Source organism: Buteo buteo, chromosome 2, assembly GCF_964188355.1.
Source record: "Buteo buteo chromosome 2, bButBut1.hap1.1, whole genome shotgun sequence".
Taxonomy (NCBI): domain Eukaryota; kingdom Metazoa; phylum Chordata; class Aves; order Accipitriformes; family Accipitridae; genus Buteo; species Buteo buteo.
This window is the reverse complement of record NC_134172.1, coordinates 72,704,683-72,732,306: the sequence shown is the minus strand read 5'-3', so window position 1 is coordinate 72,732,306 and position 27,624 is coordinate 72,704,683. Positions and strand designations below refer to the sequence as shown.

The 27,624-nt window shown below is 41.3% G+C and overlaps 1 protein-coding gene across 7 annotated transcripts in view; it reads right to left on the bottom strand.

The window, feature by feature from the left end:
* Positions 1-409: 409 nt before the first annotated feature.
* DOK5 (docking protein 5) overlaps positions 410-27,624 on the bottom strand; it is a 45,240-nt gene continuing 18,025 nt past the window's right edge. The window contains exons 2-9 of one of the 7 annotated variants that reach the window (XM_075019676.1): positions 24,378-24,485; positions 13,487-13,601; positions 13,267-13,407; positions 12,325-12,475; positions 10,833-10,968; positions 4,278-4,340; positions 3,953-4,073; positions 410-1,083 (exon numbers count right to left, since the gene is read on the bottom strand). In XM_075019676.1, the coding sequence (XP_074875777.1) occupies positions 1,016-1,083; positions 3,953-4,073; positions 4,278-4,340; positions 10,833-10,968; positions 12,325-12,475; positions 13,267-13,407; positions 13,487-13,601; positions 24,378-24,485 (903 nt within the window). In that variant the 3' untranslated portion in view covers positions 410-1,015. Of the gene's footprint in view, positions 1,084-1,184; positions 1,265-3,952; positions 4,074-4,277; positions 4,341-10,832; positions 10,969-12,324; positions 12,515-13,266; positions 13,408-13,486; positions 13,602-24,377; positions 24,486-27,624 lie in introns of those variants that run through there. The other 6 variants (XM_075019657.1, XM_075019684.1, XM_075019670.1 and 3 more) reach the window with 6 other exon arrangements.

Sequence of the window (27,624 nt, the reverse complement as noted above, 5' to 3'; positions counted from 1 at the left end):
CATTCAGGGTAATCATAGCTTTCTGCCTACAGCTGTTATACATTTCTGACCATTTGACATAGCACACAGTAGTCTGCCATGCTATTTTTGAAAAGTCTGTTTGCTGTTAAATTAAGACGCTGGTGCCAATCTATGAAAGTAGTGCCTTACACAGATGCTGTCACAAATCAGAAAAATCGGCTTTCTGCCACAAAATGGTTTGTGGCATTGCAAGATTCCTGTTGAATCTACTACTCTGCTTCACTAGGACACCTGATGAGTGGTTGCATGGCTTCTGATGTGGAGGTGGGATCCAGAGCAGCAAACCACTGTCCTCTCCCTCCATCCTCCCTTCTAGTGCCCTAGTGGCTCCACAACAGCTCTGCTCATGATGCTGATAGTGATGACAAAAAGCACTGTACCACAAATTAAGTGGGACCTTTTATTATTATTATTATTTTAAACATTTACAGAGATGGAAATAAATACAGGAAATAGAAGATAGAGAGGGTGCTTTTAAAAGAAATCAATCAAGTCTTCATCAGGCTTCAAACAGGAAAAATTGTATCCAATAGCTGCTTAAAACTGGCCACCATTTCAAAGGTCGAGGATTAGGCTGAACAATAACATAAGTAACTAAAGATAAGCGTTACAACAAACAAGGATGACAGAGCTGACATTAGTGAACACACAGCTGTAATAGACAAAATGGAACCACACTACAACAGGAAAGTCTTGTGTATTTACAACATACCTATCATACAAAAACATTTGGAAATACTTAGGGAGTGATTTCTTCTCTGTCCAGCTGTAAGATATAAAAGATACACTGGAGGGTTTGTTGGGTTTTTTCCGCTCCCCAATATCTACAGAATAGTTTCAGCTTTTGGCAAAGTTTAAAAAAACCTTGGTATTGCAAGAATTTTTCATCCAACCTGAAATTTTCTGTGTTTCCATCCTTGCTTATCATTATCGCTGTCATCCACTGGGGCAGTTTGTCAGAAGACAAAGAGTTTGTAAAGTTCTTTACAGTCTTTTATCGATGGTCTGACCTGTAGGTTGGAAAAGTGTCCGTGCGATGAAGCTTCACTGGGCTAGAAACATCTTCGCCAAGTCAGATGCAAAAAAAACAGAACAATGCTCAGTAAGACATAGGCATCTTATTCAGCACTTTCTATAAAGGACTACGTGAACTACAGATTACAGCCTTTTAATTAAACCTACCCCTGCTTAATCTGTTGCTCCCTCTCAGAAACATCTCCACTCAGATTTTCTTTCCCAATTCCTTAAGAACAGAAAGTTGTACAAAGTAAATTAATTTTTAATAAGTTCTGGCTTTGCATTTTAAATGAAAAATGCACTTTAGCTCACAATATTAGCATCGGTTCTTTTCTGTACCTCAGAAAAGAGGACAAGAGCCAATTCAGAAATCATAAATTCCAGCTTTCATGGAAGAGAGTTTTTGCATACAGGGTTTCAGGTGCCTCTAGCATTAAGTGAGTGAAATGTTGCTTCATACATCTGGAATTACACATGTCAGTATAACAATTATTTCATACTTCTTTTTCTAGTAGTAATTGAAGCATTTCAAGATTTTGGCAATCTAATCTAATTAGAGGTGCTCAGTGCATCACTGAAGTAGTAGCCCTGACGGCTGAGCAAGACAAGGACTTCAGTGTCTTTCCTAGTTACAATGCTGGCTGCATGGCTTGCTTATTTTACAAAGACTTTTACCCCATTCTCATGACGACAATCTCCTAGGATCCTTTTTTTTCCAGTTTAACAAGCAAGCCATTTTTCTAAATATAAAACAAGTGGTTTGTACCCATACAGTCTATTTATCTTTTGTCAACTCAATGCTGAATTATTGTTTTAATAAAGGACTCTATAGTAAGGCACTGTAAGACCAATCCATGGATTGTGTCAGAGGGCTGCAAGCAGTCTTGTTCTTGTGTGCCACAGGCTGCCACCAGCAGGTCATCTTCCCATGCCCTAATTTATTGAACAAATTTAAACAGGCATGTAAGTGCTTTTATTATTCATCCCTCCTCTGGAACATTTGCCGGGTCTAGCTGGGGCTTTTCATGTGCTGCCTGCCCCCTCTAGTGTTGAAAAAAGGAAAAAGGAAAAATACTAGCTTTTATGATTTGCTAAAAATCAGAGGACCAGAATGGAATATGGCTATATATGTCAAGGCTGCCGGCTCGTAATTTTTAATCACAGCTTGTGATATTCTGTGTTCTGAAGGTGCTAACCTCTACAATCTCCAACTTTATTAAAAAAGTAAAATAAATATCTATAAATCATTATTCCTTGAGAAACTCCTAGTATCTAAGAGGAGCAGGGGGGGAAGACACTTTAAAAGTTTTCCAAACCAGATGTTTTAAAATATCTGTCTAGTGATTTCTGAATGCTTGATGTTGGTAAACGGTATCTCCATGTTAGTACCAGAAAGCCCTGCCAAGTCCTGAGGTTTTGTGCTAAACACAGGTTTACCTGGGGTTTTTTTTGCAGCGGGATGAGGTACCAAGAGCAGGGCTGCCCCTTGGTGCAGCACACACCAGCCCTGACCTTCAAGGATGACAGAGAAACAACCTGTGTCCTGATGGCCAAGCTGAGCTTCACTTTCTAAAGCCCCTATGGTGAAGGGAAACTGCTTCAGTCCATCTTTATCATCCAAATGTTTAATCAAGCTCAGCCTTTGTGCCACACGTTGTAAAAATAAAGTTATGGCAGGTATTGGCTCCTTCCATTTAATACACCAGGCTGTCACAATTCTATTAAGTGTTTAGTCTGGTTTGTGCCGGCTTTTCCAAGTAATGCCCCGATCCTGACTTCACAATTCATCAATACCAACTTCTATACAAACACTAACCCAGCCAATCCACGTAGCTTAGAGTAGAAGAGTATGTTTTGAAATACAAGTGGGCCGTTGGTTGTTTGGGTTTTTTTTAAATTCTAAAAATACATATAACTACAAGATGCTGATTTTGGACCAGCTCCTCAGAGGTCCTAATAACCTGCAGCTCCTACTCCCAGGGTGCTTCTGGGGAACCCGGCACAAAGCAACAACACTGCCTGTTAGGTGCTGCAGCTTTCACTATCTCAGGAGACCGAAGTTCAGTTTTGAAACATGCTCTGAAATACAAGGGCAGAGACGGCTCACATCAGCACTGCTGCGAAACCCTCTTAGCCATCCTTCCCGCAGGTGGGGTCCGCTCTCCCCCCAGGATCTCCCCATCCATGTGCTCCATAACCACTAGATGTCCCTTGGTGACCACGGAGGGACCACTGGGTGCTGAGACATCCACCGGGAGCGATTCCTCCCTCTCTGCAGCCTGGAGAGGGTTTCGGGCATGAGGGGACTGAGCTGGGCTGCCCCTTGGGCTGACAGTAAGGAGGGGATTTGGAGAAGACATCTGCCCATCTTCAGGCCACACTGCGAGGCACAGCGGCAGTGTTGCAGCTGTTCAAGCAACAGTTTTCTAGGCCTATTTATCATGGCCATTGCCTTTTACTTTCCCTAATTCAGCTGGTTTTGAGGATGCAGTTGTTTTGGTTCAATGTTAAAAGTACACAAAATGAATAATGACAACCGCATCATTCTTAGTATGAGGCAGCCGTCCAAAGGAGAGAGGAGACAAATGGTTATAAGTCTGGCAAAAAATCAGGTGCCATTAAAAGAGTTTGGTAGCAGAAAGGATTGAGCAACCTTGGTAACTGGCCATCCTGTAAAATTTGTCAAACGAAGGATCTCTCTCCCATGGGAAGTAAGAAGAGCCCCTCCTGATGACAACCCCCTGCCAAATTGTCCATCTTAAGGTCAGATGTGCCCTTCTCTCCATCAACCAGACAGCAGTAGCAACTGGCTTAGACCAAACATCAGCCTTCAGTGAGACGGACAGAGACTGAAATGATTCAGCAATGTCACGATCCGATTTGCGCATTGACTCTTTCCACCCCAGCCCCTTACCTTGCAGACCGTAAAGCTGGCCGGTGCTGTGCTGTCGCGTGATGTGCTGCCAGTACGCGCTGCGGGGCAAGGGCACCATGGTGCTGAGGGACACGGCTCGCTCGCTCATTTTCATCTGAAGCTGCAAAGCAGTAAACTAACGTGAGGGAGACAGTCTGAGGACAGCATGACCACTGGCTGCAAGAACTTCTAATGAAATAGCCAGCCCAGCCTCTCCCTCCCTCCGTTTGCCCACCCTACACGAGCAGCAACTGGGGGGTTAGTCTCCACGGACACACACCGCTCGGGTTAGGAGGCCACGCTGCTGTTGCACACCAAAGCTCACCTTGGTGTTCCCCTGGTCCTGGGCTAGCACTGCTTCCCCTGAGGGGAGTTTTAACTCAAGCAGCTGAAACAGAAACCAGGGATCAGCAGAAGGTAGGACAGTGCAGGTATGCTCCCCCCCTTTAGCAGCAAAGCCGTCAGAGGGTCTTCCCAGCTACGCAAGTGACTCCCCAAAGTTAAATACAGCCTCAGCACATGGAGAACCTGACTGGAGATGTTTCACATGGGTGAGGACAAGTTGTTCTTGTTAGTTTTGAAGCCTTTTCTATTCATCTCGCCTCTCCTCCAGCTGAGAAACGTGCCAGCTGGATGGCACAGGAGTTCAACAGGAGATAGCTGCATCCTTCAGCCAGATTCCTTGAATGAAGAGCACGTCCAGGTATGCTGAGAGGAGAGCATGTGGGCTGCAGTGCATTGCTGGAAGCCCCATCTCACACTTCCCCCTCCATACAGGGCTTTCAGCTACGTTTTCTCACATAATCACAGCCCCTTGTTATTTATACCATACTTAACACAAAAATACATGAGAACTGACTACTTTGAGGCTTTTTTTTTTTCTGTGAATTCAATAAGATGTACATGCAAGCTGATAAAAATATTTGGATTTTATCATAAGCTTCACAGTACAGCTAAAATTCTCTTCCCAAAGCTCAGAAAAACATCAGTTCGAACATCCGAAGACTGCACTTGACTTTTCCAATTTATAAAGATACCTTTTTACAAAAGGGTAAATTTTACATTTTAGTTGCACAAAACCTGAGGTGAAAGAACCTTCTGCGAGAAGATCAGTATATTTTGGAGCAAAAACAAACACGCAAAGCAAGCACAGAAGACACGAGGGCTGGCTGTATCCGAAGAGACCATTTCCAAGTTATTTAGAGATGCCATCTATCTTCAACCTCCTCCCTGTACAGTGGACACTGTGCCTGTGATGTGAAGGTAAAACAAAACAAAACCAAACCCAGATCAACTCCTGCTCTTAAACCACCCACCTCCACATCAGCTGGATGTGAATCACTGCACCGTGCAAGGGTCCACCTACATCGTACAGTGTATTTATTACAGCTCCTTCACTAAAGCCCTGACTCCCTTTGCAGTATCATCACACACACCTCAGCACCATGGAAACAAACAACGATGGATCTTTTGCTGGGAATAAAAATCAGCAGAGCATTGTGAGGATGGCATTTCCTGGCTATAGATACTTTTTTTGGTGGTTTTGTTTACTGGTGAGTTGGACAGCGAGCTAAGGCAGTTTGAGCAACAGTTCAGCTGTCAGGAGGAGTGCAAAAAGCAATAGGCTATCTTGGGAGAAAAAAAAGAAATATAGCTAGAAAAAGATTAGACAAAGACACAGAAAAGGGCCAGAAGAGGTGCCCTTCCTGAACTCAATCAGCATGGGAAAAAATTAAAAAAACCCACAGCTGGAGAAAAGAATTAGTATGTTGTGTCCTGAATACACAGCATTTCATCAAAACACCTCAGACTGCGAGCAAAGGCAGCTCTAATGATGATTGATTTCATTCTCACAATTAACCTACTGTATCTCTGTGGCAACAGAAAAAGTAGGAATAACTTGCTAATGACCTGGCTTTATGCCGCAGAAGCACCCGGCACCGTAAGGAGGTTGAAAACAGTCCGAATTGATATGCTGGAACACGCATGAGCAAAGGCTGCGAGCGGAGCACCAGGCGGGACGTGCGACTCCACATATCGTTAATACAACAAATAATTTGTTAACTGGAGGGCATCTAATCCGTAGCCTCTCATCCTCTTCTGCCCTGGGGAGAAGGAAGATGCTGAAACCCCAACGGAGATCAGGATCCCCGGAGCAGTTCGAATGCAGCTCCCTGCGCACGTGGCAGGGATCAAGTTATATTAAGTCACGCTTAAGCCGAAGAAGCGGCAAAGATGTGAGAAGCGGTGAGGGACAACACAAGGCCACCCCGCAGTTCCAGTGGCTACGAGAGATCCGCAGAGGCAGGGGATGGAGAAGCAGCCAGTGCTGAGAGCAGCTGGGAGCTGCTATGCCACCTCTTGTCACTTTTTGTCCCCCAGATAAGAGATGTACAGAGCTACACTAAGGCAGTTTGCTGGGCTAACGCACAGCTCTGGGTCAAACACGGGCTGTGTTTTTTTCCCCCAAGTCCTGGGGGCTCAAGGAGGAAAGATTGAGTATTTTCTTTCTTGGATCCCACCTTAACAAATTGGCAAAATTGCATTAAAAAATTAAAATTTAAAAAAATTAGAAAGTACTGCTAAAACAAAAAAAACCAAACAACCCACTCCCCAAGAAAACATAACTCCCCTCTCCCCTGCACACCAACATTCTCAAATTAACTGTGAACATGGCTCCAAAAGGAAAGACGAGAAAGATGATTTAAAATTTGTTAGGTTTGGTTGGTTTCCTCAGGCCGAACAATCCAATTTTCAAATACCTTGCAGAACAACTAGCATAGGTAAACCTTCATCTTGAGATCCCCAATTGGAGAAGATTGCACTCACTGTGTTTATGAGGGGATTTTCTTCCCAGTGAAGCAAATTCATGTAATCAATCAAAATCAATTAGAACAATAACTGTTTAAGAAACATTTGCTAAATTCATTACAGCAAAACTACAGAATGGTAAACGAATAGAAACGACTTCAGAAATTAAAGGTCCCTAACATATTGCTGCTGTTTTGACTACCATCATCTTACACTAATACACAATATTCTCCTCTTATTTCAAAAGCTAGCGAGCACCATTTCCGCTCTTAATTGTGAATTTCTGTGGAAATGGCCAGAGATAATGGCAGGCTCCAGCCTGGACTGAGGGACATCAGATGGATCTAGCGCAAAGCGCACACATGAGTTGCTAAGAGGGGAAGAAGAGTCAGGGAAGGCTGCCGGTAAACTGGCTGATAATATCTTTCTACGAAGCGCTGAGCTTTAGCTGCCAAAACTGGCAAGTTCACTGTTATTACTTCTTAGTGAGATGTCAGGTTGTAATGTCTTTTTTAAAGCAACCTGAACTGAGAGCAGGCATAAATGACAGCAGTCAAGTCACAGCACTGCTCCTGTCAGTTTTCATGGCAACCAAATACTCATGAAAACATAACCTGAAGAGATATTTTCTTTCCATTGTCTGGCAAGGCAAAAGTGAAAGGAAAGAAACAGTTGGATGAGATGAGTTACCAAATGACCAGAAAGGCTTCATGCATCACTAAGCAAAGCCAGCTCCTTCCTCCCTTTAAAAGAGAAATCTTTGAATTCACTGAAAAAGAAAATAAATGAAACCCCCTTGTGAAAGTGTCGCAGACTCTGGTCAGCATATGCTTAGACCTTAGCAGAAAGCAACAGCACATTAACAGAAAGTGTCAGGGTGAGGTTCCCAGCTGAGGAACCACTACCGCATCAATTTTCCACATGCATTTCAAGAGCCAGAGCCAGTTATAGTCACAAACTGAACCAACATACTGTAATATAAAGAGAGCGACTGCTAGGGAGGTGACAGACACATTATAGCCCACATTCTCAACAGTACTTGGCAGCTTTATTTCGCTCTATCAGCATGGGATACTCAACTCCCCCCCCCCCCCCCCCCTTTTTTTTTCACAGCCTCTAGGAGCCCTCAGGTAGCTTAATACCATCTTCGCCTCGGTCTTGGATTATCACATCACTGATGTAGCGGTGGTCAGGTTTACAGGAGCAAACAGAAGACAGTCAGTGTAGACTTCATTTCTCACCACCATATCTCCTACTTTCTTCTTTTATTTACCCTTTCTGTAAATAATAGCTCAAGCTTCACTAATACGAAAATTCATGCAGGGTAAATAATTCTTGGAGATAGAAACAATATAGACAGCCAAGCATGAAGTGCAAACATCTAAAATGAAGTCCTTGTTGAGGCATTCAACAGCAGAAGAAAAATACAGGGGAAATCAATCAATCTGAATGAAGATGTGCTTTACAAATATTTTGTAATCAGCAAAATAAGCCACCTGAGTGCTACACTGATATAATGATCCTTTGCCCAAACTTCTAAATCTGACTATCCTTGAACCCCAGAGAAGCCACCAAGTCTTACTGAGTATTTCGGAACCAGACGTTTCTATGACAGACTTGGGAAACTCGTATTCAGGGGCATATGGACTCATCTGAAACAATTGCATTCTGCTACTAAATGACAAGACTTTCAGTGCACCAGGAATATGTTCTTATCCCCCACTTAGCACTCTAGGGTCTATAAAATAGATTTAGGGGTTGTGGTTGGACATAGTGTTCATGAAAAAGCTTTTAGAGGTTGTGCAGCTGCTCTCTATTGAAATCTATAGCAACTGTGCATCTGTTGAGTCTATTGGTGCTTGTAAGATGGCAATTTTACAGTACAGACATCAGCTATTAAAGATGCTATCATATAAATGTAAAACCAACAAACATGAAATTGCTTGTAAGCCTATTCACTATTGTTATAGAAGTTATCCCTGTTTTTTGAAAATGAAGTTGTGCTCTCAACAGGTTACTCAATTGCTTCTGATCCTGGTGGGCTACAAGTGTTAGCTAGTTATGCTGATTTAGCCTAGGTTAAATTTGATCTGCTTAATTTAGTTACTGTTGAGTACTTGTATCATCTACCCATCTGTCTCAACTTAGATAATTTTGGATATTTCTGAACAAGAGCTCTCTTCATTAACTAGAACTAAAAGGTTCTTGGTTTTAAACAAAAATCACAACCAGCAAAGATGGTGTAAGATGATACTTTACTGGGAAGGGGAAAAATACCAGTGCTGCTGGCTGCAGAGTCCACCTGCTAGTTCTAATGTTTTTGAAAGCAAGCAAGCAAAGCGTCAAACTCTTCCTAGTGAACCTGGAAGTGCTGGGAAAAGCATGTGGTCTAAGTGGACACAGGGCAGAGGCTGTCACAAGAAAGGCTCCAAGTCAGTACTTCATCCTCACAGACACAGCGCTCTCCCATGGGCTTTACAGAAGTGACCACGCTGTAATGGCACCAGCCAGAAGTTAACAGAGAAACATCAACTGAACACTGGTATATCACTCTCTATATAGTGTGAAATATATATATATAAAACACTAACTAGTCTCTTTCCTGTTGAAAGTAAAGAAATGGCATGACCCACACAGAAACAGACTTGACTTTTCCTCACTTTCCCGTTTAAGTTATTCCACCTGCTCTACAAATGACAGAATGACCCATGTGCTTCCATGCTTGGCTGAAGCAATCAGTTATCCAGTCCACAAGACTGGTCAAGACACTTGGAAAGAGTTACCTATTGCTCCTTCTTTCCTCATTTGCTCCTGCTCATTGGACTGTTATTAAGAGAAATAACTTTCCGATCATGTATTTGGCTTCCATTCCGTCTCAAGTCCAAGAAAGTGGAAGAACAAGAGAAATAAAAGTACTTAAGACAGTTTGTTCCCTTCTCCATTCCCTCAACACCCACTCTCATCTTTTCTTAAGCTTCCACAAGTCGTAATGGCATTTGCTGTTTCATCCCAGCTGGGTCATCCAGTTCCTACTGGGATAGTTCATCACTACAACTTATCCCTGAAACCAAGATGTTAGTACAATTACTGAAAGGATTAGACATGGATGGGGATAACAGCAGTGCTTATGTTTACAGTAAGAGAAGGACATAAGTCTTGTTTCAGATTACATAAACCAATTACTACCGCCTGGAACAGAGATGGTTTTTATAGCCAGGCTCTTCCACAGTTATCCATTCTGGGCATTTTATACTTTCCAGAAAGCCTGTTATCTTCAGGATACTAATTTTTCTGTCAAAGTCAACCTGTGAGTCTTGGGGTGTAGACACCAGTTGTGATAGGGGATAAACAGAAAATTCCTTTTCACTCTACAGGTTTCATGACGAAAAAAAAAAAAAAAGATCCTGAAACACATTAGGTGCAAGTGCCATAAAACTGCCTTCCTTAGACCTAATGCTATTGGAGATGCCACGCTATCTGTTCTCAATCTGTATGCTAGTTTTGCACCTTACACTCCTATATTTCCTACCTGTCATGTGCATCATAAAACAAGTTTTAGACACAAAAAGCACTTGTGGAAAACAGACAACCACTGAGATCAGACAAACATCTAGTCCTCCCCCATAGTTTAATCTGAATCATATGACTCTTTCCAAATCATCCTTGGAGTGTAGACATCAATTAGCAAATGAAAATCCGAGCATGAGCCACAACAGTTTGCAAATAGATTGATGAGAAATGCTTCCAGACAAACTCATGATGCTGACTAATCAAAGGAACCTAATGAGAATGTGCACGGACAGGAGCTTATAATCTCTGTATTAATTCACACTTATTGAAAGCTTTGCAAACACAAAAATCAAGGGCTGTAAGTTTCCTTGTTGTTTTGATTCTTGAAAAGCAACCCCAGTTATATATACTGCCCTAAATATTAAAATCAAGCAGAATTTAATAAAAGCAATAATCAGACTGCTTACTATCTGTGAATCAAAACTTAAAAATCACATTGAAGAAACATATTATTCATTGTTGCCCAGTGCAAAATAACAAGCATCATAAGAAGCCGTACCATTGAATTTTTCACACTCTGCAACAAGCGCTCATGTTGTTCTGCTATGGCCAAAGCCGCCGAGTGAACCTTCTGGTAGATTGCTTCCCCATCTCTGGTCTGAAAGATGAATAGTCCTTCTCCTGTGTCACACATCCTACCAAAGCAAGAACAGATGGGATCCAAGTGTGAGATTTGAGTTTACAGATCACCATGAACAAGCAAAACTTTACCGCGCTGCTCTAAAAGCACTATCGCACAAGCTGTAAGAAAACAAAGGTTGTTGAAACAGGGAACGAAGTTATCTAAAAGTCTTTGCGTATGGGTCTTACCAGCCCTGGTCCAATCTTAATATTTTAGTCCATATTTGTACTGCTCTCACCAAACAGGGACTCAGCTAAGTACCACTGATCTATCATAAGTGCTTAAGCTCTAGAGAGTTCATGCACAAGACCCAGATTTTTAATATTTAGACCCTATCTAGAATCTGTGCTGGGTAGGATTAATTTGTCTTCCCCTTTCAGACTGTTAATGCTGCCTGTAATGAGTTTTGCAGAGTTTCATCTTCCACTTGAAACAATACCTTTCCTCAGCATCCCCATTGCATTGCCTTATCATGGTTAATGCATGATCAGCTAAATAAAAATGTATCCTTTTAGCCCCCCAAGAGAACTAAATTCTGCAATAATAAGGAGGACGGACATTGAAATGTCCCTTTCCAGATAATTGTATTATCTATTTCTCTTTTACTACTGTAATTCTTTAATGTGCTTATATAAAATAATGCAACCATATCCCTTAGAAAGGATTCAATAGTTTAGTTCAATAAATAAGTGTTCTGACTTCAGCCACACAAAGACTTCAGCTCATTAAGACTGAGCTGCAGGAAGCAATACAGAACAACATCTCTAAAACAAGGCATTGCATTCAAATTTCTTATAAATTCATTTGTCAAATAGATGGAAAACAGGAATATAATCAATGGAAAACAGGAGTCTCTTCTCCATTACATTAGTTTGCTTTTGGGGAACAACTTGGTACTCACTGCTCTCAACTTCAAGCTCCACTTCTAGTACAGAACCTGTAACTTTTGTGCCCAAATGCCCACACAGTACAAATTCTGGAATGATGTTCACCCCTTCTTCCCAGACCCGTCCATCCAATTCTCTGGCTCATATACAGCTTTATTTAAGAACAACCCTATACAGTAGTATATAATGCTGTCAGCCTCCACCCTGCAATCCCCTGGAATACCTCAGCTCTCCCACCCCCGTCCTTAGGCTTTATTTGGCAACTGCTTCCATTCAAGCTGGAACCTGGGATTAAAAGGGGTTTTATTCGGTTTTATATTTGTTTCAACATTTTTTTTATATATTTTTTTTTTAGCAGAGGCTACAGACTAGCCTCTGTCTGAAGACAAGCTCTCATGTCCCTCAACAACCTTCAGAAATGGTCCAGAGCACCACCCAGCATCACCGAGGAAAGCAACGCAATATAATGACCACACACCTACCTCCCTGCTTCAAACGTGAACCAAGATGGGTCCCGCCCGTAGCGTCGGAGGGCACTTAATGGCCAAGAGATGAGTTTTACTCTGGGATTCTGGATGTCCCAAAGACAGATATTCTCAAATGTTATCTGCAAGGTACATTCCCCATGCACATCTAAATTAGGGGATGGCATCAAATACACATTGAATCTCTCTGGGAGAAAAACAAAAGGTTAGTCTAAAATCCCTGCCCATTAAATGTGCAAATCATTAAAGGAATTTCCTATTTTCCATCTCTAATACAAGATCTTATTTCCACTTAGAACAACTAATTAAAAAACAAAGACTCAATTCCTTCCAGTAATTCAATAAACGCCATGTTTGGGGCAGTCAGAATGCTACACTCAAAGGGTGTCAAACATTTGTGTGTGCATTCAGACAGTGAAGAGGTCTGCACCATCATAATCCTGATATTTGCGAACAATTAATAAAATTGTGTGCATGAATAAATACATTGCAATTGCATTTGTGCATGTAATTAGTTAATTTGCATAGGAAAGTGAAGTAGCCATGGGCTCAGGTTTTGCATGCAATGACTGTTATTTGTTATTTGCTTTACAACGCTGCCAAAGAGCCTCAGTCACAGACTGAAACTGTTCTACAGACATCATATGAGAAAACACACACCAAAAGACAGTACCCATCTCCAAGAGCAACTAACTTGTCTGAGAAAGAAAAGTGCTACTCTAAAATAAGTCCAGTTACATTATTATCTCTGGTAGCAATTTAAAAAAAACCCAAAGCCAAAAAAAACCCCAAACAAACAAAAACAATCCCCACAAGACAGGAAGGAGGGCTTGGAAAAACAATTTTGCTCCAGTTTATTTCTGATATTCATGTGCACAGTCCAAATGACTTTAAAACAATACAGTTAAACATTTAAAAGGTCAACATTTATGTACCTACCACTCTGCTCCCTCTCTACTCCAGATGCCAACAAGTCAGGCTCTCCAAGGCTAATGTCATTAATTCGCGTTCCAAGACACTCCATCTGCAGCACCTTGCACCACTCATCTGCCTCAAGTTCTGTATAAATGCCCAGAAAATCTGTGTGTAGGTATAATACATTTATAAATTCACAATTAATGCTCTTATGATTTCTAATGTGCGTTGCCATTTTACTCACCTGACTCACAAGCAAAGGTTTTCGATGTGTCATCATTAAAATAAATCCCAACAGCATGCTTCTTTGTGCTTTTTGGCATTCGTAATATATTCTTCACATTATTGAGCTCTGTGACCTGAAAAAGCACAATTTGGAGTTTTAATTAGGAGCTTGAAAAGATATATATCCATTATTGACTGGAGAAGGAGAGAAAAGAATTATATCATGTTACAAAGGACAGCGAAAAGGAGAGAGAGCATGAACATGCCTATGATTGCTCTTAAAGAAATGCAGCCTTGGCATGAATCACCTTAGACAATCAACTTGAAGACCCTGGGTGATGAAGCAGCCACGTCTTCCAGTTCTCTCTTGTCTGTACGTGAGCTTCAGTGCAACACCATCTGAACAGGATTTTAGCCAAGAGGCAGGCAGAATCAAAGCTCACTCCAGTTTGAGAAATATTTACATGAAGGACATAAGAAAGACCAACCTGATGTAGCAGAAGCAAAGAGAGGTGAAGATAAAAATCTAAAGGATTCACCCATTTGGAGAAGCAAGTCCAGTTCCAGTACAGCTTTCATCGTGGAGGACAAAACTATAAGAATGGTGAAAAGCTGCTCTCTAAATTATATTTTGATGGAAAGCTGAGGATTTGTTAGAATGGTCCACTTAAAAAAAAATAAAATAAAATCACAGTTTTAGTTATTAGAAAGCTTTTTAGCTTTAAAAAATCACAGACTTGTAAACAAAGATTTCTGTTGCTTGGTTGCCAAAAACTGATTGGAAAAATAGCTTGCATGCCAAAAAAATAAACACGTATCTGTTACCTTGTATACAGCTTTAGTAAATATGTACTACAGTTGCTTCCTTTTTGTAACATCCACTTTTCACCCTCACAACCATAAGTAACACTCCTAAATTTGACTGAGGAGGAATTCTTCATTATTCAAATTCCTTTTAATATAAAGGCTAACACCCAGAAAAGGAATCAGGAAGTTACATTTAAATATTCATTATCTGAAAACATTTCACTGATTCTTTTACATGGTAGGGGTTGAAGAGAGGGAGAGAAAGAGGGGGAATTTAACAGAAATGTTCCCAAAACTGTACAACCTAACAACTTCACTATTTTGGTCTCAGTAGTTCTGTGGAATAATCTCACATCAAACTGTGTCAACTCCACACAGAGAAATGCAGCAATCATCTTATACATAAGACTCGGGAAGTTTCAAGAGTTATCAGTGTTGTAGGGTCCAGCAATGGAACCAGCTCCTCTAGAGCATCTTGGGTTCACCAGCACACCGACTGCATCTCTCTGGCCCTTCATCCTAAGTCACTTTCTTCTTGGAGCCAATTTATTGCCCATTCCTTCCCAACAGGGGAGAACAGACAGCCAAAATCACATTTTCAAGCAAGACCCCTGAAAAGTAATCTTACTGTGAATGGAAGGAACAAAGAGCAGTTGGCAGGCAACATCTCCCCAAAATAAAAACAAATAATAGATCCAATGTCCAGAAACTCATTCTATGGGCAGCAGCAGAAGGAAATAATGGAAGGAACATCCCATGGGGAACACACCAAACCTTCTGCATAGCTGCCAAATTTAAAACTCAGGTTTTTATAGCCTCCAGGTTCAAGATTTTGAGAAGTGTCAAAACTGAGACTTTCTAATTGTGCCTAATTTTGCATGAACATTTTTTACTCTTCCAGGAAATCTTGTGATGGAAGCACATCCCCCAGTGCTAACAAGACACCGACAAACTCATTGTTAAATATGACAAATCTGTCATAACCTATTCCCATCGTGCTCAGCACATGACAGGTCAAACACAAATTACCAGCTGCCAAGTTCAACTCATATTTTTCTCATATGCCAAGAAAAGATTCAAATGGAAGAGGAAAAAAAAGAGCTAGACTTTTTCATTCAGGACAGCGACTACCTTGAGATTTATACTGAGCATATTTACATTTTCTGCAAGTGAACGTGCTAATGAAGTTTTGTACCTACGAGTACAAAAGTTAGCAGAAGCAGAACGTAGCCACACATTTTGGTAATGAATCATTTAGCTATCTGGGATTTGTCCTAATGGAAAGCTCATTTCTTAAAATCAGACATGTCACGGTCCTACTGCTGGATATCCCAGTAATTGTCTCTGGCATGATGAATCCTGAGGATGCTGTGACAGGGCTCAGTGAGATCACGAAAGGTTTATACTACTCAGGGAATAGTATACTGTCTCTCCATGCTGGCTCAGGAGCCAAAAGCACTTTCAGCTGTTAGGAGGCTCAGAAGTACCAACTGGTGAGCTGCTGCCCATGCCCCCCGTCAGCCCTTGGCGACATGTAGCACGTGCTGCCCCAGCCCCGGGCAGGGAGACAACCTACATCTTCGCAAGGGAGGCAAAGGACACTTGGACCATGTGCGAGGCTGCTAGCTACTGCACAGGGCTGGGAAAGAAAAAAACCACTAACCAACCCAAACAGTATCACTAATGACCCTGTGTTCAGCCTGAGTCACGCACCTCCAGGCCAGATGGGAGCAGATGTTCGTAACACTGTTGGGAACATGAGAAGGACAAGAGCAAAACATTTGCTTTGTCTGCCTACACTAAAGGAGAGACATTTCTGATCATTGTTTCTTTTACTAGGACTCCAACCTTGTACATCTTACCTTCACCACTCCCAGCATCCCTAAGCCCATACTTTACCCCCCAGGTTGTCATGTTTTATCCTCATTAGGGCTGCAAGCTGCAACTGCTGCCCAGTCTCCCTACATGAGCTCCTGCACTCTCTGCATCCCTGACACAGAGTATCCATCACCCATTTCCTCTCATTTCGGTACTACTAGAGACATCCCGTACTTTCCAGTCTCCACACTCCAATCTCCAGCTCACCTCTACCCACCCAAAGGCTTCCAGCCTTGCACACCGTTGCTTATGTATCACCTTCACATTGCAGCTCTAGAACTGCATCATCTCCGAATCCAGCCACGGGGACCGAGATTTTCTCCTGCCAATATCTCAGCCACCTGCGGTCTCCCACCGGTCTAGCGCTTCACATCAGCAGCAGTTGGTCATTCCAACAAGATCTACCTCGCACACAGAGTAGGACAGAAGCCATGGACATGCCTTGCAACCAAGAATTTTCTTTCTTTAGGCCTCCCAGTCAAGAAAAGTTTCACCAAAAGTTACACAGCAGCTCCTCCTCCATCCTATGGTCCAGCACAGCAATCTCACTTCTCCTCCCTCCACGAGCGAGGACAGCCACTTTTGCTACAGTCACTTCAGTGGACCATTAGGGAGTTGTGCAAAACTCAAGGTGTCCAGAAGGATGGCGGCTGGGTGACTTGACCTCATGACAGCATAACGCACAACGCCTGCATCCCCCTTTAGAAACAACTACATATGAAAAAACCATGAATATAATGGCACCCTTGTTTTGGAGCTGAGAATAGCAATAATTTTTTCCTTCTTATCATAATTTCCTCTCAAAAGCCAGCTAGTTGCAGTAAGTACTTCTTTGTAATCTCAAATGCGAAGTAATATATTCCAATAGAGATTTCACAAGAATCAGCTCATGCTTGAAATCCCAAAGTTCATCCTTCTGAACAGCAAAATTTGTTTTCATTTGAATATGCCTTCTCCTGCATTTGCTTTTTATTACTGTACTCCCTCTAAGCATACTGTGTTATGAAGAAGACAATGCAGATTACCTAAGACATTATTTATCTCTTATCTATTGCCTTCCCAGTATTCACAGTGGTCTATTTTGCTTTTTTCTATTCTGCTTTAACCAGCAGTTATTTCATCTTTCTAAGTGAAAACTCTCTTGAAGTCAACATAAGAGCAGAGGATGAAGACAGAGAGCACACGACTCTGCCCCTGACCTGGGTGTCAGTGCAAGGGCAACTCAGACTGACGGGCTTTTCCCTGAGTCTGCAGGGTGGGTGTACAAGGAAGGGAGGAAGGAAAAAGGGGTACAGAGATGGAGTGAACATGAACAACTTAATTATATGAGGATTTTTTTTTTTAATGTGTTTATAAAGCTCTATCCTAAGTCCCTTCCTCATCACTTCACCCCACCTGCAAGTACTATATGCTGGGAGAAGGGACAAGGGACAGGACAGGGACTCGATATAAGTCCGCACCCTGCAGCAGTGTGCGGCAAGTCCGGTGCTTCCAGGAATCACCTTATGCCCTGCAGGAATGCAGACTGACTGCACTGCAAAGCACAGCAGCCATGTACCAAAAACACACTCCAAGAGCCCTGGCTTACAGCCTGGTCGAATAAAATTGCAGGTGATTTCACCCCTTGGGTGATACCTTGAAGAAATACTGAAATCAATAGTATCGTGTCATTAATTACACTGATCATCAGATCCTTTGTAACTCATTTTTTAGCTCTGAACTGGGAAAAAAAGGGTATTTTTATTTGGAGAAATGCTAGTTACAACATTTGGCAGCTCCCGGGTTATTTTGTGCTGCCTTGACTGCTTGAGAGCTTTTGTAGAATGGGATTTCACGGAGCATGGTCTGAAAGCCTTCACGTGCATCTGAAGATTTCCTGATGGCATTTGCTTCTGCTGAGCTGCACAAGCTGACACCAAAGCATCTCCCTTTTGAAGTGTGACAGACAGGTAGCCCCCAATTCTGCCCTCTGACCCAGGTCCAAATGTCTACAGTAATATGCACATACTCTAGCCTCTTCCCAGACAGTTTCAGAAAAATTTTTACTCCAGTACCAGACCTAGCAGACTCAGGGAGATTAACAGATGGACAAAATCTGGCACTCTGGGACTCTTTCTGAAATCAGTGGCACAAGCGATAGCATGCAGAAGAGTCGCTTGAATTCAGCCTTTCAGCTCACGCATGCCTTCTGTCCTGGACACAACCTTGTGGCACCTGATTTTTATGTCTGGCAAAAATGTACTCAATAAGCAGCTGCCCTCTCTTCCCTTTTGGGGCTGAACTGCTGAAGTTGCCTTCACCTTTCGGAGGGCCAGAGGTACTCCTGTATGGTAACAGCCCCTTCTGGCAAGATCCAGCTTTAGCCACAGAGCTATTCCTGCTGCCAAGGCTCAGCAGTGCACCTGCGCTCCTGGGGGAGAAGTTGTCTAAAGATCACTTGGTATCTGACCTGCTGTGTCACCCAGCAAGGTGCTTCAAAATGCCATCATTATCCCAGGTGCCTAAATAGCTTTCCTGTTGCTCACCCTTGTGCAACAGATGGTTCAAATTGTCTGGCACATACGCACCGACTTCACGCTGAAGAAGTGGCAGGCTGCTAACATCCCCTCTACCCTGCTCTTGGAAAGGAGTCAGGAGCAGACACCAAACACCTGCAAATATTTGAGGCTGAAGTTTTCTTTTTTTGCATTTTTTACATAACCCTCCTCCTGCCAGGCTCTTGCAAAACAGTGTCTTCATGGTTAGTTTAATTCAGGTATGTATTATTTATCAGAGATTAAGAAGTAATGTACATTTATAAACTGAATTCTAAAAAGGTGGGTAAACCACAAATATCAGACCTAAGACAGTATTAACAGAGAAAACACAAGAATAACGATACTTTGTTAGGGGTTAAAGACCTCCCTTTTACTTTCAAGCCTCCTTTATGTTTAGATGACAACCCATACAATTGAAATACATTTCATTAGATTAAAAACTAAAATACTTGCAGAGCTGTGTGGTAAGAGAGTTCTGAACCAGGAACAGGGATTAATCATTCATTTCCCAACCAACAGTACCAGCAGACAGAGCTTCACCCCGACCAGATACACTCAGGCAAATATTCTTCCATCTCTCCCACTCCCTTCAAAAACATGCCAAACACACAGTTTACTAAAAATGGTCTTTGGCATTCAAACTATTGTTTGAATTAGTACATAATTCGCAAATATGGGTAGCCTTTCAGAACACAACACAAGGGAGTATATTTATTGCCTACACAACTGCCACGTTCAATGGTTTTCAAGTATCTTGTGTTTTAATCTTAATTAAGGACTTCATGGTTCTGTCTTGGCTTCCTGAAAATTCCCCCCATGCTGAGTACAGGTACAAAACTTCCCGGGACACGCCAGGAGAAAATTTAATGGAAAATGCTGCTGCTGCTGCAATTCCAGCCAAGTCCTGCTGATAAGATTTGCCTGTACATATCTAACTTAGTAAGTACACATACCATACTAAAATTTTATATAGTTTTTTAAATATTTATGAAAAAATATAAAAATATATATATATAAATAAAATCTACAGCTATGCCTATAGCTCTCTTTCTTCAGTGGGAAAAATCATCAGCTGCTAGTTTTCACTTACTCACATAAAGAATCGCATACACTGGCCATAACCCCACTGTAGTCCAACGCTGGCTTATTCAAAGAAATTAAAGCCAGGAACAACCACCAGATTTAGAGATTCAGTTTTTACCATCACTATCAGAGGCTGCTCCTTCACTCAGAGGATCAGTGGACTCCTGCACAAGATATGTCCTTCCATAGGGAAGGACACGTACCTGCCCCACAGACTTGCAATGAGCCTCGCGGTATGGCATTATAGTGAAGATACCAAAATATCCTGACAAGTTACTTTAATTCTTTTAAAGCCTCAAACTAGACATTTCATTCATAATAAGTGATAGTATTCATTAAAATAAATGTTTAACAGCCAGTTATTAGCAGAGTGGTCATACTTTAAACATTTAATTCGCTACCGATACAGTTTTGCATTAGCAAGCCTGGAAAACAATTACAAATTACACAATTCAATTTTCCAAATGGATTATTCCATAACTAGACAGAAAGACTGTTTAAATTACTTCTGCTGTTTCAAGGCAAGATTAATACAATCGGATTAAAACTTAAAACCCCTCAAGGAATCAGTATATTCCTGTCAGCAGTATGCAATTAGTTGGTTTTGTATTGGAATATTAAGGATTCTTCTGGCACACTGCAAAGTCAAAAGTCACTTGGAGAAATAAGAATTTCTTCCTTCCTCCAATATTATTTTGTTATAGCATATGGTAATTTGTGGTTGATTATTTACATTTAACAAGTGAAAACTAGACAGCTACCTGAAAGGCAACTCTCTGCGTAGATTTTGTAGCCTGGATCCTAATTATTTTCTCTCCCTTGTGGGACCAAATGAATTAAGTGAGCAATTTGCTTTGTGTATGCAAATTTCCAGTCCATTTTATAAGTTACAGATGACTGTTCTCAGATGACCTGTACTTTAGGACACTTTAACCTTTCCACTTTTAAAAAAAATAGAACAAGATCAGAAAGTGCTTAAAGGTCCATATTTTACCAAAAAAAGTACTTATTTCTTTTGGTGTTTTAAACTTCTGGTGGCAAGGATGTCAAAATTCAGCCCCTGGTGCAGGGCTGCAGTGGAGGACACATACATCATGCATTCAAATGAGAACAAATTGGACCCCCTGATATAACAGCAGCTCAGGTCCAGTGACTGGTACCACCACGGTGCCAACGGAACAAATGCTTTGACAGCCTCTTTCCACTAATAAATCAAAGTAACATTTGCACTTTAATTCATCACAGAAAAAAAAAAAAAAAAGGAAAAAAAAGGCAACAAAATGAAACAATTTAACACTTCAGTGAAGGAGGCAGGTGCTATTGAAAAATTAGCTTCATTCATCATTTTTCTTTTTCTACCCTTTACAGTTTTATGACAGATTAAACCTTTCCTGAGATTGATGGGGTGAGCGGGGGTTCCCCAATTTTCTAGATTTGATACTGCTTTCAACAGCATTTGAGAATCACTTCAGAACCTAGGTAGGAAGTTAACAACCATGGTAATCTGTAAATCAGGTTTTCCACTTACAGCATCATCTCTCAGACTGAACTGCATTCATCCTTAGATTCATTAGCACAAGCTTATGACACGGCGACACCTGACATGTTAACGGGACTGGCTGGGCTTCTCATTTGTCGGATTGACTTTATTGTCAGAGACAGCGAGAAGCAGCCTTCTGTCCAGGAGTGACAGAATTAGAATAGTCACAGAAAAGTCTCTACGCACCATCAAGCTGTTATTACAACAGCTGCACTTGCTGACCAAATGTGTATCAAGACAACAGCGATGACTGTCCTAGGCCTCGGGATGATGTCTTGAGTACCAAAGTCCCATTAATATTACAGATCAAAACCAGGTGACAAGTAGTGTTAGTTGAAGACTCTGCCATATGAAGTAGTTTGTTGCGTTTTTTTTAATCAATAATTAACTATGCTTTTTTATAAGAATCAGTTCAACTACAGAATGGTATAGAGCAGCAGTGACATGTTCTCCTTTTTCAACACCTCATATTTAATACTGTTAGAAGCTGCATCATTCACCACCTTAGAATTTCACACATTTACAAAGCTTATTTTAAAAAGAAACTTATTTTTATCTACCTGGGCTCTTTGCAAGTTAACACACTATAGCCAGAAAATGCTATTTAATATTCATTAGCTTCCTTTCAGTAAGGTTAATTAAAAACAAACAGAACCTGTCAACTTGTACAGCCGATGACTCCACAACTCGAGGACAGCCTCATTTACCACCACAGTGAAAAACTGGGGACGCTGCAGAGCCCCACTGCCAAACAGCAACACTGCATAAGTGACAACCCCCTGTCCCGGGCCGCTCTACTTCATTAGCACTACTTCATTACAGAGAAGCAAAGAGGAGTGATAAACGTGGAGAACAAATGCTGATGGCAATCTTCCCAGGGTAGCTCCCATGAACGGCAGCAAGATCGCTGCCCGGTCGTCCAGCCTGTCTGCAACCCAGTGGCGCTCAGTGAGCGCATCCATAGCATCCAGCCTGGCGCGGTGCTGGGAAGAGAGATCTCTCCGTTTTATACAGGAGGACTACAGGCTTTCTGGCAGAAACCTCTCTCCATTTTATACCAGAGGACTACAGGCTTTCTGGCAGAAACCTCAGCATTGCATCCTGTCATTTAGGTCTACATACCTGGGTCCTGAAGCAGACGGAAGTTTAGGGGAAGGGCTCAGAGCGGTTGGAGCTGGCAGTCTAGCTCGGCAGGTCCAAGACACCAAAAAACCATAGAAGCTCAGGCTGATCATCTCAGATATATTCAGCTTAAGACTCGGACCCCAAGACACCCCATCCGCCTCCCAAAGGAGACTTAGGAAATAACATACCAGTTCACCCCTGCTGGAACCAGTGCTTTCAGGAGTATACGCTGCATTCAATTTTGTTTTATTCCTCCAAAAGATAGAAATCTCTCTGCACTCTTCCCCTTAAGACATTCGGATATAGGCCTTCATCCTGCCTGAAATAACCCCTAGATTTGGCTAGGTTCTGATAACAGACATACAAAATACGTGGGTAAGATGTCTTACTGCTATGACAATGTTTCTCAAAACTTCAGCCAAGACTAGCGTTTGCTTTAATGTCTATAACTATTAATATTACAGATCTGATTATGTACAGTTACAGCTTTCAAAAGCAGAAAGCATGAACCTGGCAGCTACTAAACAGTCAATTCCCAGTGACTGACTGTGGAGTTTGACCATTGTTTATTCCTGTCAAATAAGCTACCAGAGAAATCCAGAAACTAAAATTATAGAAGAAGCAATAACTTAAAATTAAGTAACTGTTAACTATGGACTAAGCTTGACTTAAAACTGAAAATCCCTCCAAGCTAGTGAGACTTTCTGTGGTGCTTCAGCCTGCAGATCCAGACGCAGGAACCTGCTGTTAGGTTACATATGTGACAAACAAGTGCTAACCTACAGAACTTCTTGAAAGAAGAGAAAAAATTCCAGCTCATTTAGATTCCCCTTGGATTTCATATCCATTACCTAATGTGAACTTTAAGTCAGTGTATGCTGCTAATATATTGCATTAATACAATGGAAGAAATACAGATTAGCATCAATAATTGACAGAGCCATACTAATATAAATGCAGTGTTTCACACAAAGCTGGAAATTGTCTTACATACACTGTGCAACCCTCACACACATCAAATGGAAAAAAAAATGCACTTCTCATTACTTTTGAAAGTTGCTTAATATAAATTTGAATGAACTATTTCTGGGCATGACTTACTACAAATAGCCACAGGTTTTATGACCAATGAATTACAGATTACATGGCATGTGGACAGACAAGTCTGAATTCAGATTCAGAATTCCCTCAAGATTTCATCCTAAATGTATGTCAAAGTGAGTAAGTGCAGATCAGCCTCAAGCTGAGCTGTGCTCGCCGACTCCTAGCAATTTATGCACATAATTCCTAATCTTCTAATATATTAAGCTTTTGCCAACAATGATTATAAATTAAAGGGTTTCTTATTTTCATCTCCATGCCCAGGAGAATTACACATGTAAATTCTCAGATGAATATGAAATGTGCACATAAGTGCAGAGTGATTAGAGGGAAAAACTTCATTCTTTCAATACCGGTGAATTTAGCAAAGGTTTTCACACCATCACTGCAAGAAAAATTTGCATGTTGTCCTTCATTTCTGTAGCTGTTTACTGTCTTCCCACAGATCCAAAATCCTAGTAAAATGGGAACCTCTAAGTACCCAGCTTTTTGAATCCACGTCACTTTTGATGGTTGTCACTGTAATCATGAAGAATAGTAGTCACTGCAAACTATCTCAGATCTGATTTTAAAGGGGTGAGGAGAGGAAAGGACATCTTCTCTAAAAATAAAGTCATTTTCCATTAGCTTGGCAAGATGTTTGCTACAAAGCAGAAAATAGAACACTTACTCTGCCTCTACTTCACTGCAGGAAAGAACATACAAGTGGGTTTAGGACCTTGACAAAAGAATTTCCAATTTTCTGGCTAATTAATACGTCACCTTCAGATTTTATTCTTGGTTGTATGTAAAAAAAAAAAAAAAAAAGTTTGAGAAACAGCCATATTACCAAGTCTTACCTTGTGAAAGCATCTAAAGTAAGCAGCTCGTTCATCTGAGAATTTCTCCAGCCTCTTCGGTCCTTTGCTTGAAGCTTTTTTGAATACTAACCAGCATCTCTGATAAATCTAAAAACACAAGAGAGTAAACTTGGCATCTCCAATGACTTGAATATCACTAATATTCACATAGAAGTTAAACTCATAAATCGGCTGTTGCTCTGGAGCTACAATTAATGACTCTCGGTAGCTTAGACAAAACATAAAATCAAGCTAATGGATAGTTATATCCTATTTCTTTGGAATTACGATACGGTCAGAAATTCTTATGAAGACAGTGCATGCTTGCATGAAAGGTACTAGGAAGAAAGAGCTGTAATTACGCTTGCAAATGCAGGGCTTTCTAGGAAACAGCTTTTTAAAAATAAAGTGACACACTTTTCCATGTGGATTTGTTACTGGTTCCAGTCTTGCATGCTTAAGACAGACATGAAGCAAGCTTAAGCAGACAAGTAGGAATGGACATTCTATCACACAAGTATGAGAGAGAAAACTGTAAGTGTATATTCCATGTATAAGGGTAAATGAAGATACATAAGGGAGAAGGAACTGAATCACCAGGTAACAAAAAAGACAGATTGTTTAACTGTGGAACCCAGGACTATTCTGACAACGGGCGTTTTGCTTTCAAGGTCCAGTTGAATTTCAATTCAAGTCACTTGGAGCAGACTCTCTGCAGAGTGATTGAAAAAGCACCTTTCCATCTACAGCATTAAGCCACTTCATCTCTCAAACTTCTGCCACCGTTTCTTGCAATCTTCCCACCTATTCTTTAACTGTGGTGCACTTTCTACCCTCCTCTTATGTTCAAAACCATAGCTCTCAGCTTAGATACCATACTGTCTGTACAGAAGGAAAGAATTATAAGCATTGCCAACTGTTCACAGCCTACATTTAATCAGTAATTTCAAAGTAACACCTGGTAAGTTAGAAATAAAGCAAAACTGCCACTAAAATTAGTGTGACTTCAAAGCAAAAAAATCTGATCAGCCATTATTAAGTAGTTCACAGCTCTGGCAGAGCTCCAGCGCAGCACAAATTCACTGGAGTGATCAGTGACGAGACCCATCAAAACACCTCACTGCCTCCAGCTAAGCCAGCACCCAACAGGTAACCAGCAGACAAGGCAACTCCATCCTTTGAACCCTTTGGGTTTCTAACCAATGCATTGAGCACAAAACAATTATGTCCGTGAAAAGTAGCTATCACTTTATTTCTGTACCCAGAAATGATTGTTGACTAGCTGTGCTGCTTTCACCAGCTTTTAGCTGTTGCTATAAAGCTGTTCAGAGAACCACATTACTCCCCCCCAGCTTTACTATTCTGCCTCGCATGTGGGCACTCATACTCCTGGCCCACTTGGCTGCAGAAGCATTTAGCATATGGACAGGCTGCTCTGATGCCAGGCACCAGCTGAACCTATCAAGATTTTCTTCCAATTTTCCAGCTTATTGGCCACTCAACCTGTTCTGTTTAATGCAAGGGTTTGAAACGAATTGTTCAAAAATTACTAGACACTGACCAACATTACAGCGTGCCACCAAAAAAGCAATTCAGATATGCACCCACTTCTACTGGAGGAGACTTTCTACATTTGCCTTCTGAGAATCTTGTTTTCTGGGCCTAGATAACCTCATCACACCTGACAAGAATAACTCTCCAAAACGTCACCCAAAAGAGATAGTCAAAACTTTTAGTATTCAGCCCTTTTGCTTTTCAAAAACCTGTATTTTTAACTTTAGCAATTAGAAGACCATAGAAGAGAACAGAATCCTTTAGTAACGCATTTGCCATTGTACAACACACACGAGGACAACTACAATGTGATGATCTCCTACTCAGACCATCTGCACTCAGAAGCACCTCTCTGGGTCAGCAAGCATCTCAAAGCTGTAGCTGTGCTCCAGTGAGCTCAGCAGCACACAGAATTAGGGGCGGAACGGGAGAATAACATTCTAATACAAATAAGCAAATAAAGTTTTGCTCTGCCTCCAGCTGGGCACGGATCCAGTATGGTTATCGCCCTTCCAAATACCACTAGGAGCATAAGTATTATTAACAATCAACTCCAGTCAAGCATGGGAGATGGCTATAAGTTGGTGTTATTGGAATTTATTACTGCAGTTCAACAATGACTAATCCAAGACTAATTCTCGGATTTAGATCAGAATCAGGGCACAGCTGGGGAAAAAAAAAAACCCACACAAAACCCAAAACTGTTACATGTAAGTACCTCCAAGGATGCAAAAGCCAAATCAGCCTACAATATAAATACTGGTCTTTAAGTTTTGGTTCCAATCCCATATTACAACAATTCTCTACCAAAAGAGTCCTCAGGTTGGAATACATTATGCCAGTGCCTCAGGACAACATCATCACAACCCAAGTAACTAAACCTATAAAGAACAAATGGCATTCATCACGCTAACTTGAGCAAACTGGAGGAAAGTCAGGTCATGAAGGTCCTTCCCCTGAACTTCCTCCTCCTTCTGTATGAGCTAGTCAGCTCTCTCCTCTTAGGGAATCTCTAGGCAGAGAGATTCTACCACAAGAGTAGTTTAAAGTAGAATAAAGTATTTTGTTTTGATTATAGACAATGAACAATTTTTTGCCTGAATATACAGTTTGGAATCCCATTAATGTTAGTGATCTGATGGTTAACTCCTCTCTGCTGAGCTTATATAAACAAACTGAAAAAGAAGATACATCCCCTCACTTGAAACCTGCTTAGCACCTTCAAAAATGAGATAATGGAGGCATCAAGAATGGGTACTGTTATCACAGTCCTATTTCTGTGCTCCCATGACACATGTATCTCACATGTGAACATCCAGGACTATCTTAACAGAGCATAAACTGCATGATAGCCTAAACCTCTAGCAATAAAGCAATAAAAAAAGGGGGTTGGACTATGTGACCTTTAAAGGTCCCTTCCAACCCAAACCATTCTACGATTCTATGAATAACCAATTTGGCAGCACCTGCCTACGAGCACTGAAAGCCCTTCAAAGCAGTCAATGCACAGAAGAGATGATGTTGTGCCCAAGACAGAGAGCTAATCACAGACCCTGTTATGAACTACAAGACAGAAGAAGTAATCAGGTCTTTGACGCCATCATGATCTAGTACACGTCTGAGACTTGTCAGTATTTCAAGTTGAAGACAGCGTGTGAACTGTTTACAGTGTTACAGCTGCCTGACAGCAGCA